This window comes from Falco punctatus, assembly GCF_963210335.1.
Source record: "Falco punctatus genome assembly, chromosome: 10".
NCBI lineage: Eukaryota > Metazoa > Chordata > Aves > Falconiformes > Falconidae > Falco > Falco punctatus.
This window is the reverse complement of record NC_137590.1, coordinates 36,977,438-36,990,536: the sequence shown is the minus strand read 5'-3', so window position 1 is coordinate 36,990,536 and position 13,099 is coordinate 36,977,438. Positions and strand designations below refer to the sequence as shown.

Here is a 13,099-nt window from a genome sequence, read left to right as displayed (position 1 = left end):
CAAAGTCCTGCTGTTTCTGAGATATAACAATTCTTGATCCCTCATCATCTTAAAAATATGCTCATGTTCAATGCGTTTGGTGGAAATACCTAATGTAAACAATACACTAAGGTACAGGGTCCCCAGAATCAATGAACAGCTGGGATAGCTGAGCAGTGCAGAAGTTTTAGGACATCTGCCCCAGTGTTTGGTCCCTAGAAGCAACTCAGAGAAACCTACAGAACCTACTCCATTGCACAGCCTCTGATGCTGTTTGCTACCCGAGCACACAGGCACCCATCCTTGTTTGCAGCCAAGGTACAGAACATGCCAGAAACGTGGAACAGAAAATGCAGTATGCAGCAGTTCCCTGGGCTATCAAGACTTCTTCAGCAGCTCAGCACAAACACCAAGTTTTAAGCTCTACAACAGAACTCATTTATTTTATAAGCTGAGATGAAGGATAAATGCCCATGCTATGTATTACTAGTCACTGAATCAACAGCTCTAATAAACTGTTTCACAAGACCTTTCTGTTACTGTGCTAAAATAAGACTGAGCTCCATATTACAAAAGAAACATTCCTAAAAATGCTTTGTGCAAGACAAATGTAATAGAACTGACACTGCAGTCACACTGACATTTTTCATACTACCAAAATAAAAGCATATTAGATAAAAATAAGTTTAAAATATTAAATGTGAGATAAATACAGCTTGGAATTACAAAAATCAAGCTCTCGTGCTTTCTAAATTATCCCTAAGTACAAGCAGACACTGTTAAACCTTTCCTGTTACTCCCGATCCTGTTAATATTTATGCACACAGGAAGCTCCACTGAAATCATGATGACTACTCATCTGCAGAAAGTTAAACATACTGCACAATTGCATGTCTCATGCCATAAAACCCTCACTTATAAATGTAGAACCTAATTTGGTCGCCTATATCCCTGTACATAAAACCCCCAGCACATACAGTCTTGACCTCCCCTCACCCCAGTCCCCGAAACCACAGAATAAACTCTCAGTAGGGTGGAGTTGCCAGAGGTTTTAGTCAATACAAATGAAATCCAGCTAATAGTATTTTTTCTAATCATTGCTAAAAATAGACATATGTTCTATATATAGAAATATAGATATGTAAAGAAGCATATACATAAATACATATGAAGAAATAGGAGGGTGATCTCTATACCTTCTCGTTCTTTCTCTGTGCACAGTCAGATATTTGTCACTTTTTTCATGGCATGGCAAGTTTCTAAGAGGATGTTCATTCATTCCTTCCCCTCCCAAGAGCAGTTAGCGCTCAAAGCTGAGATGCACTTTCCTACCATCAAACGCATAAGTCAAGAAATGAAATAATTAAGTTTCTAGAAAATGAACTCACAAAAGCTTACTGCCAAGAAAAAGCCACCCACCAAGAAGTCCACTTGCATTTGTTTTTTAGCTAGTTAGTTGAACCCACTTAATCCAATATGACAAAATAAAATTCTTAATGTATTCAATGTAAGTTATTTTTCTCTGTACAGACTCCTGGAATCTCCTCTTTTTCTAAGCCACTGGCACTCACTGCTTTTCTGTACTACAATTACACCACACCTGCAGAGTTTATTCCAGTTTTGCCTACCAAGGGCCACTTAAAGCCATTCAAGAGCCACCAACTAGTGACAGCTGGCAAACTCAAACCTGTCTCAGTAGTCTATCATATGTAATCAATTGCAAATAGAACTTCAACAGACTCATCCCATTATTTGCTAGCTAATTCCCCCTGGGAAAACACGCCAGCAAGCTTCCACTTTGAATCATGAAGCTAGTTTTGCCCCTGTCCCTCCTTCTCAACTTCTCCCTTTCTCCCCTCTTTGCATCAGTTCACTGCACTGTTTCAGTTTTTCAGCTTGATACCCGTTATGTTATGTCAGCTGTTACATTACGCTTAAAACAATAGACTCCAGCTGGCTGAGGTCAGATGTGAAAACAAGGACCTAACAAAGCCATAGACCCTCCAGTTATACTGAAATTGAGATACACACTGAATGTAGCACTTAATGACAAACTACTTTCCAGACATTTGGGCAAAGCATAAAGGAAACACCTGTCACTGCAAACATTACACACTAATCCACATAAATCCTAAATTTAAAAATCTTTCTTTTCACTGCTTAGCTCTACTATGCACCAGTATTTCATAGTTTGGCATTTTTTTGGTTTGGGTTGTTTTTTTTTTCAGGATGAAATTTGTATAACTCTGACTGTTTACTAAAATACTAAATAGTGAAAAATGTGTATAATTTCCAAGAAAACATATTTGCCATTTTTATTTCAGAGTTTACCAAGCAAATGCTCTCAGTTTGACATGGATTTACACCCCCAAAAAATTTAGTTAAACTTTAACCCTTAAGTAGAAAGTTTGATAAAAGTGAACAATAGATGTAACAGTGAATGAAACACCCTTTTTTTCAGTGATGGTATTTTCTTAAATGCAGCTTCAAACAGAATATATTGGAATGCAGCTATGTGAAAAATTAAACAAATAAAACACCAGTATACTGTGTCTTATAAGTGCAAACACAAGCTCTTGAGAACAGGTGGACTACTCATAACTCTGGAGCGTGGATCCCCCTATTTTTCAAAACACGGCATACAACACAAAAGCAAGGTTTTCTGAAAGCTGTCACACTACTGTAGTTCATATACGGAAAGCTGGGAAGGTTGCTCAGCACAATGGCCGCCGAGCGAGGGAGACCACCATGCCGGATCACGTGGGCCGCCGAGCAGCCAGCAGACGGCACCAATCCATCACTGGTGCTCCGTGCTGGCCTGCAAGCTGTCACCAGCTCCACTGCTAGCCTGGGGAAGGACGCTCTTCCCAGAGCCTGCCTTGGTCTTGGTCTTCAGAGTTTGAGCCCCAATAAACGCTTGGTGCTTCATATCCACCTCATCCCAGCATACTGTGGGGACAAATGCTAAATGCTCATTCCTTTATTCACCGTGATGTAGTTGCAGACTTTTATTTTAAATGACAGTATATGCCACCACAGAATTCCAGGTACGGAAATCAAGAAAGAGGGATTTCCCCCCCCTCCCATAATTATTAGAAAAGTCAGAAATGGAAGTAAGTAATTTGCTGCATCCAGACTTATCTTTACACACTCCAGTGCAGCAGACTAAAAACAGAATTCAAACCCAGAACTTCTGAACCTGCTAGAAGAAATAGATGCAACACATGTAAAAAGAGTTTTCTTTTCTATGAAAATGACTGCTTATTCTTACCACATACAACTGAAAGTCACTTTTGGTGGTAAATTTACAGAAGTTTAGCCAAATAAACTTATTTCCTCGCTGAAAAGGAAACATCTAAGACAACGGCAAAAGCATACCTGGAGGGATATAACATACTGGAAATCTTTCAGTGTGCTGACAAATGCGCTATCTTTTTCTTTCTCCTCCATGCAAATATTTGTCCAATTCCTTTCACTGAAAGCTTTAATTTTTCTCACTTTTTTCTATAAGGCTATATGATGAGAAGCATGCAGGCCAAACAGCATGTATTTTGTGGCTACAACTACAAAGTGGCCAGAGTTGTCTATGGTAGCAATTTTTCTTTCACCTTTTTCTCAGAATTATTTTTTTTGATTACTCGTATATAAAATTCCCCAAGCCCATGTGAAAAAATATTTCTTTATTAATAGTGCACTTCTTCCAAAAGATATTTTGATCTACTTCAGGACACAACCCAAGGTCTGAATCCAGCCACCCCAGAAGGACGCAGTGTGGTCCAATGCTGCCCTCTGCGGATTTTGAGCAGAAACGATCGCTCCCTTCTGCAACTGGTTTTTAGCACATGTAAAAACAAAAAGCAGCTCACCTTTCCGTCACTGGTCTTAGCATACTTTCCTTCAATCTCACCTCTTCACTCCTTGGAATTCCTATTCAGTTCAGACTTCATCTCCGCTAAAATAACAATAAGCTTTCCTCTTGTTTTTTTAAAGCCCATTTCATTAAGTTGATTCAACTGTCCCTGACAGCCAATCTTATTTCCACTTTAGAAGCATCTGATTTGGCTCCCCCAGACCCGTTCAGAATGGACATAAGGCAGAATTTAAGCTGGACTAAAAGCACGTTCACGCAACCTTCATAACAAAATCAATTAAATCCCTTTAACATCACATTTACATTAAAGGCATAATTCTGATATACAGACCAGGGGAGTTGACAAGGGATTGCTTTGCAAACAGCTGGAACAAGTTAAGATGTTACTACTAGCAGCATTTCAAACCAACACAGCTGATTTTGCAATGATGTAGATTAGAAGCACTCACATTTTCTGCCAGCACAGCTCAGCTAAAAACATCAGAACCACAGACTGAAGTGCAGCAAGAAACACCTGGGTTCGGAGTCAGAGGAAGCTCCTTGTTCCAGCTACTAACTCTACTGTCACCTAATTAGAAGCGGGGAGGGCGATTTTCATTTCTATTCATGTTTCCTGAGCCTTCGAATCACTCACATTTGGCCTTTTTACTACAATATAAAGATTACTTTAAATGAAAGCAGAGATTCTCAACTTCAGCTATCAAGGGAATGGCAGAAAGGAAATGCAGTCGGCGATTCCCTGGACACATCCATCTGCAGATCCAGCAAAGGAAAAGGATTAAAGAGTACGAGTCCACCACACACATCATCTACATCAGCTCACCTCATTCTAGGTCCGACCAGGGGACATTGCTGAGGCTGCAAAGACAAATTTTTCACTTTCTCAGCTACAGTTGTTCTTTAAAGAGAATCTATAATTAGATCAATCTGTGGGGCTATCACCAGGCATTATTTAGAAACATTAACCCCATTTAATTTTTCAAAAAGGATGAAAATGCACCAGTGTCCAGATCATAAGTGTCTCTCTTGACCTTCTTAACCAAGGAAGATAATCAGAGGAAAAAAAAATAATGTTGGAAGCACCTCAAATTATTTGAACCCTTTGTTTTCTGTGAAGACCATCTTCAGAATCAAAAGCTGTAGGGTTTTTTTTCTTTCTCACAAGGCCCACAAAACACTCCAGCAAACTAAACCCAAGGGTTATACTCAAAAGACAATATTAAAAAAAATAAATTTAGGTTTCTCGTAGGCCTAGACTCCGTGACACTTAATTGTAGGAATAATTTCAATGCAAATAACATTGATGTTTACCACCCAAAACTATTATCTCTCAATTGATGGTCTTTTTAGTTTTTAAAAATTGTTTAATTTCTTCAGTAAGAAGTATGCTATAGTATAAAAGGTACTCAGAAAACAGAATGCTGGCAAAAGCTTATACTTTCATCATGAACATAACCTTCCTTCCTTTTTTTTTTTTTTTTTTTTTTTTGAATCAATATTGAAATGAGATTCCTACCAGAAAATAGCTTTTTCAGGCACACTAAATATCCCTTGGTTCAGCAGAATATTTAATCCCCTTGGATCAGGCACTTGGATTTTCTTAGATCATGCTGAGATAACAGCATTCTGCTGTGTTCTGGCACCATAAAATCCTTGCTTATGAAAATAAAAGAAAAATATGGCCTCTCTGGGAACATACATCTCTGAATTACTTTTTTCCATAGTTTAAATATTGTAGTCTCAAAATCAATTTTTATACAGATATACCACATTCTCTTTATGAGTCATGGCAAAAGCTCTCCCACACCACTATTTTAAATGGGCCAAGTGTACATATACCCTTCAAAATGATGATCCTTTCACAGTCTTGGCTCAGACTCCAGCTCACGCTGGGCAAGTGCCAACGAGTAACTGGAGTCAAACCCCTCCAACAGCACCATCTAGTGAAAAAAAAGATAAAATAAACACATGCAAATTTAAACAGTTTTCACTGCATTCTGGAAACTAACAAAAGGCCAATTCTCCCCTAATCTCCCATTACAACTGCATTTAGGTATAGCTTTCATCAAGGCTCTTTGCCTTCTGAAGTGTGGTGACAAGCAGAGAAAGATTCAACAGCTAATTGTAAGCTTTTTGTCTAGAACTGGAACACCACTTGGAACACATATAAACTTTCCCTGGTTTATTTTTCCAGTCTTAAGCTTGCATTTCTCTTGTTATGAAAAAGAGAAGCCTTTTTAAATGCTTTAAAATTACTGATAAAATAACATCTTGTATTTCCTCCTCTAGTAGTGGGAAGTGATGTTATAAGACAAGGAGCTCCAGAATAAAAAGAAAACAACATATACTTATAATCTCAACAGCTTTTTTAGCTCTTATTTTCATATAATTGGAACATCTTATATGACTATATTATTGAAGCATGAAATTCTTGTTCACAAAAAAGAGACACTGCTTCCATCTGTAACTTTAATGCAACTAGTCTCTGGTTTCAAAATGACTATCTGCTGAAGTTGTGGAGGTGCTTAGATCTTTCACAGGGTCAGAGCAAAATCCTTTGGCTACACAGGAAATAAAGCAGTATAGCTCTTAATTGTGAGTGTTTTCAAGGGTCTTGTTGACTAGTTTTTCAGTCAGGAGGAACAGATTCTGCACTTTTCCAAATGTGCATCTTCCATGCCATGGAATTCAAGTGGGCTGTAGAAGGGGTTCTGTTACACAGTAGTTTGCAGATAACACACGTGCTTTTGCAGTTATTCCTTCTCATTTTCAAGATGAATCAGATTTACAGTGCCCATGCAGTAAGCTCATCTAACCAGACTCGCTCCATGGGGCTGTTCAGCTCAGCATACCCACATGCTAATGCTGAGCACTCATTTCTAGACATTCAGCATAATAAAGATATTTCTTGAATTTCAGACCTATGGGTGCCTGGTCAAATCCTCCCCCTCCAAAATACAGGAAGTCCACAAATCTCAAGTAGGCAAAATTTCAGAGCATGACATGGTACGTTTGGTACCACTGTCTCAGCCTTATATTTGATGCACTGCAAAGCAGAATTCATTTAGAAAGAATTCTACCCTACATAGTAAATACTGTCTAAATAAAAAGCAATCTGCTCTTGACAAAGTTTCAGTAATTTTCCCTTTGGAATGAAAATAGAGAAAGGTGGACTCGACTTACAATCTTCAGAAAAGAAGAGTTAAAGGTCCCTAAGTGTTACTTTAATTATTTCAATCTCACAGCGCACACACTTGGGCTGTGTAACTCAAGTTTCATGAAAGGTCTCATAAATCTCAAATTCCACATGGCCAAAAGCTCCCTTCCTTCTCACTGTCCCAGTTAATCCCCAAGCGAAAAAACTTTTTTCAAGATTTCCAATACTCCTCCTGGTAGGTTACTCTGCTGCACCTTTGAGGTCTCTCACACTCAGTGTTAGTTTGTAAATCAACTTGTTTGCCCTTCTTTTGCTCACCTACAACAACGCTACCTACTTCCAGTGTCTGGCTCCAAATTAAAATTATTATTGTGATATAACTAAAAGTCCTTCTACAAACACAAAAGAGAAATTAATTCCTACTGCAAAGAAAGAGTGCTCTTATAAGCTTTAATAAGTCCCCTTACATCACTATGTTTTTTCCCCGTTTTGTTTTTTAATCCCTGTATGCTGTTACACTTTCTTTTTTCTTCTTTCTTTGCATTTTACAGTTTCTCTTAAGCCAGTCATCTGTGATTAACTCCCTCCTTAAGAATTCAGTTACATTTAATTTTGACAGTTTGTAATGAAATATTAGAGTGAAAGTAAAATCTTAAAATAAGAACAGAATAGGAAATTTTGCTAAGATGACACTAACAGGAACCAGATGCTAACATTCATATTTGTGTTGCAAGGTGCCATGACTCTTTTGCAAGTCCCACCAAAACCCGATAAAGCAGAGAGCATACTGGCCCATCTACTGCTTTGGACCAACGGATCACTGTAATCCACTTCAATTTCTTGAAGATATCAGAATATACCAATACTGAATGAACAAACAACTGCTGAATTCCCAAGAAAAGATGACAGTAAGATTTCAATGTTACATTAGTCATAGTTTTTCTTACGATATGTAGAACAGGAACACTGTTTCACACTACTTAGAAAGCACGATAATACAGAACAGTATGAACACCCAATACATATTGGATATTACAGACATTGTATGTAATCCTGAATACATTGCATACATGTTACACTGAATCCCAGACTGGTTGGGGGCTGCAGGGGATCTCTGGATATCTAGTTGAACCCTCTGCTAAAGCAGGTTCTCCTAGAGCAGGCTGCACAGTCACATCCTGGCGGGTTTTGACTGTTCCCAGAGGAGATGGCTCCACAGCCTGGGTGGCCTGTTCCAGCACTCCATCACTCTCAAGGTAAAGTTCTTCCTCACATTCAGATGGAACCTCCTGCGTTACAATTTGTGCCCGTTGCCCCGTGTTCTGTCATTGGGCACCACTGAAAACAGCCTGGCCTCCTCCTCCTCCTCACACCTGCCCTTAAGGTATTTGTAGACATTGATGAGGTCCTCTCTCAGCCTTCTCCAGGCTGAAAAGGCCCAGCTCTCTCAGCTTTTCCTTGTAAGGGAGATGCTCCAGTCCCCTCAATCTCTGTAGCTTCTGCAAGACCCTCTCCAGCAGTTCCCTGTCTCTCTGAAACTGGGGAGCCCAGAACTGTACACAGCACTCCAGAAGTGGCCTTATCAGGGCAGAGCAGAGGTGGAGGATCACCTCCCTTGACCTGCTGGCCCTGCTCCTCCTCATGCACCCCAGGATCCCACTGACTCCCTGGCCACGAGAGCACACTGCTGCTGGCCCATGGGCAAATTGCTGTCCACCAGAATTCCCAGGTCCTTCTCCGCAGCGCTGCCTTCCAGCAGGTCAGCCCCAGCCTGTGCTGATGTATGGGGTTGTTCCTCCCCAGGAGCAGGACCTGACACTGGCCTTTGTTGAACTTCATCAGGTCCCCCTCCTCCCAACTCCCCAGCCTGTCCAGGTCTCACTGGAGGCCAGTGCAGCCTTCTGATGTATCAGCTGCTCCTCCCAGTTTTGTATCACCTGCAGCCTTGCTGAGGTTACTCTCTGTCCCCTCATCCAGGTCAGTGACGAGTAAGTTGAACAGGACCAGACCCAGCACTGACACCTGGGGAACACCGCGAGCTGCAAGCCTCCAGCCAGACTCTGTGCCACTGATCTCAACCCTCTGAGCTCTGCCTTCAGCCGGTTCTCAACCCACTTCACTGTCCACACATCTAGTCCGCACTTCCTGAGTTTATGTACAAGGATGTTATGGGAGACAGTGTCAAAAGCCTTGCTGAGGTCAAGGTAGACAACATCCACTGCTCTCCTCTTGTCTACCCAGTCATTCCATCATAGAAGGCTAACTGGTTGGTTGGGCGTGATTTCCCCTTTGTGAATCCACGGTGACTATTTCTAATTACGTTCTTTTCCTCCACATGCTTTGAGATGACCTCCAGGATGTGCTGTTCCATCACCTTTCCAAGAACAGAGGTGAGGCTGACTGGCCTGTATGTGTTACACACATACAGACAGTACACACTACATACAGTACGGACACACAAAATGAGTTCCATGATTTCATGGGAGGTTAAGGGTGGAATGAAATCACTTGTTATGTTGTCACTAGAAGTTATTTCACTGAATCAACACAGGTGTAAAATATTGATATATTGCAAAGATGAGTGAGATCACAAGTGAAATTCATCACAGAAATTGGCAGAAGTATCCATAACTACTAGCTATGGATAAAAAAGAAACCAAACCAATTTAAATCCGTACAAAAAGAACCACAAACCACAAAACAGAAAAGATACTGGATGCAGAAATACATGTATAGATTCTCTTAGCTGGCAACTAATAATGATGTTACACATAAGAGTTCAAATAACTTACAAGTCATTTAAAAATAATATACCAGACATTAAGATACGTGAAATAGAAATAACGTAATTTATACCTAATATGAATACTGTAAGTATAAGAATATAGTATATTAAATTTAGTGTCAAACCCTAGCATATTGAATAGATACACTGACAAAGTTCATTATTATTGATGGGGTTAAGTGAACTTTTTCATGTTAATAATGATATTATATGTAACAATGATAGTACTGGTGCACTGCTACAAGAACTATTTTGAACAAACATTTAAATTGCTAGTTAGCATTTTCTCAACACAGTGACCATGCTTTCACAAGTGAAATAATAGTCATTTATTCACATGCTTGCTGTAAACAGAAGGTAACTGTGTACAGATGCCTTCGGTATAGGCCATATAGGCTAAGACTTGGGGTTTTGTCTTACCATGATTTTTGGTGTTTCTGTGGTTTTACAGACTTCATTACAGAAAAGCAGAAGAGCCTCTTGCCGATTAAACCATAAGGAACATTCTGCTTGATATGGTACTAGTTCAGGAGATCAGAACTTGCACATTAAGAACAAATATGCATCAATTCACATAAACGTCCACATACATACCATCCAAAATAACGTCCCTGTAGCCAGAGCTGCGTACTGTTCAATTGTAGAAAGCACACTGAAGATAAGGCATATCAGCACAATAAGAAAGCTGTAAATAAAAAAAAAAAAAAAAAATTAAAATAATGCAGTGCAGTCTAGCAAGAACTTAGAGTGAGAACAGATAATTATGCAATCACAAATTATCTATACATTATCTATACAAACAGAAATGTCACTAGTATTGGATTACCTTAAAAAACAGCTGGTAACCTTTCAGTGATCCTACCTCATGTTGGATAGTTTATTGCTCTTCATACACTGAGTTTTTGGGTTGCACATTCTCAGGTGAAACCACAAAATAACATTAGCTTTAGCCTACCTCTAAGATTTGCTATTTTCTAGCCCCTCAGGAAAAAAACATTCCTTGTTCTTTCCCATTGTAAGGGCTACTACAGCTGAATCACCACCACACAACCCCCTCAATGTGTTTCAAATATTTGCCTTCTTGCAGTTCCAAATTCTAATAAACTGCAAAGAGAAACCCCAATTAAGCCAGAGCTTAACAGACTCTGCCCTTGCTCCCTTTTATAACCAATCCCCCAAAGGCCCCAGATAAATAAAATCTGACATTTGCCAGCTGAAACACAACCTAGGTCTGATTCCATTTTTAAATAAAAGAAAATTTCAAAGCAACTATCAGAAAGAGAGTGGGAATATAAGGGTTTGTTCCCCAGTCCCCGCCGCCCCAGTGAGTCCTTAGGGAGGAGGTCCTGACTCCAAGAGGTAAGATCTGGGACAGCCAGGGAGCTGCAGCAAACTCAGCCCAAATGCCTGTAACCCCCAGAAAGCCTCTTCCCCCAGCTGGAGAGCAAGGCTGCCCAGCCCTGCAGCCTCTGCCTCCAAACCCCTTCCCTGAGCAGCTTCAGCTATGCCCACCACCCCGCAGGACTGCTGCTTGCCTTAAAAGAACACAATGCACTTTGGAAGCAAAACATTTAAGACCCAAACTGGATGCTATCCACTATACACTAGGCATAGGCAGCTTCCAGTTCCCAAACAACTGTGTGTTTCTTTTTAAAACATGACACGAGCAATGAAGACGACTTAAAACATTCACTTATTAAACACAGAGCTAGTAGTTTGGGATATTTTTCACAATTCTTTTGAGACACACAAGACCAATTCCTTGCACTTGACAGAAACTCGCAGCAAAATCATCCCTCCTGTTACAGACAACTAAAACTGTTAATAATTTTTTTTCTCAGAAAAACAGCAATAAAAAAAGTGATGTAACGAATAAAACTGAAGTCAAGAGGAGAAATATTAAAACAGGACATCAATGGCTGCGCATTAGCATGGCTCAGCAGAAGTCACCCAGAGCCTTTATCTTTTTTCACATAAGTGAGAACTTCATTAGGTGACTCTTTTGAAAGGCCAAGCACTCAGGAAAACAAAAAGGTGTCAGTCAGGGCTGACAGAAGCTAGACTGCCCCATGATTGCTTCAAAATATAGCACACGCAAGTCTGATGCACACATAGACAAATAATACTGTAAACACATTACGAGATTGGGGAGAGGAAGTTTGTAAGTAATTAGGTACAAAAATCAAATTAGTAAGTGATAATGAACTGAAGTTAATAAGACAGAGTTTATCACATATCGACACAAACAGACATGAGGATACACTTTTACTTAGGCAAAAGTATAAACACATAGGTGTTTCTGATTTATCTCTAAAATCTTCCCATTTTACCTTGCATCTCTACTTTTGGCAATTCTTAAATAGAAGTAAGATGTGCAGACAAGGCAGGGGAATGCATAGATTAGCTAGTCATTTGAAATATAACACAAATGTTCCCCAGGTATCCAGCCCTTCTAGCTGCAATATTCCCCCAATTTCTTAAGACTGATACATGTGACAGCATGAACATAAACGGGTTCATTTGCAAGGAGGTAGCTAAGTGCCTCTAGATAACAAGTCCAACATACACAGAAGTACCAGTCCAAAGCAAACAATAAATTGCATGGGATGGTGTAAGCTGTCTGAATACAACCTGACCAGTAACCGTGAATTCTTCTTACACCCGTTAATAGTAGCAGACTTGTCGGAAGCGCAGTTCGGGCGGTACCCGAGACCACGAGAGGGCACCGCAGCCAAGACGAGCCCATGTCTGAACTAACGCAACTAAGGAGGAACCTAATAAGGACTAAAGGTGAAAGTTTGTGTGCCTAAGTGACGGGAAGATAAGCTTTAGGTACATCATTTGTCAAATCTCTTTGCTTGTTATTATTAGAGAAACTGAAGGCTGACATAAGGACTGCATTAAGGGCCAGCCACTGCACTTCCATGGGTTTCCATGCACATGGATGGATCTGTTTCACTTTTACTAATCTAGGAGTTTTTTGACTCCCAGGAAAACTCCTGAAACTGATTGTTGTGCTCTTTCCAGGCTGAAGCATAAGAGACCTTCATATCCAAAAATACACAGTCCCAAGCAAAACAAAGATGTTTGGTCAGATATTGCTGCTTCTCATCTGTTTCTTTGGCATTAGAGAGAAGATGCTCACAACTCACAGTAGTACAGCTGTGTCAGTGGAGCACCACAGCCAAGCTACCAACCCTGTCACACTGGCATCGCTATTTTGCTTCTGAGACTAGATCAATTGCACATAAGGAATAGAGGGTCCAAAACTGAGAGGGTAAAAAAAACCCTGGCATTAGTCTACTGC

The 13,099-nt window shown here is 40.1% G+C and overlaps 1 protein-coding gene across 6 annotated transcripts in view; it reads right to left on the bottom strand.

Annotated features, from left to right (window-relative positions):
* KCNQ1 (potassium voltage-gated channel subfamily Q member 1) overlaps positions 1–13,099 on the bottom strand; it is a 367,457-nt gene that overhangs the window by 308,384 nt on the left and 45,974 nt on the right. For all 6 annotated transcript variants that reach the window (XM_080405255.1, XM_080405256.1, XM_080405257.1 and 3 more), the window contains exon 2: positions 10,387–10,477. In XM_080405255.1, coding sequence (XP_080261381.1) covers positions 10,387–10,477 — 91 coding nt within the window. The remainder of the gene's footprint in view (positions 1–10,386; positions 10,478–13,099) is intronic.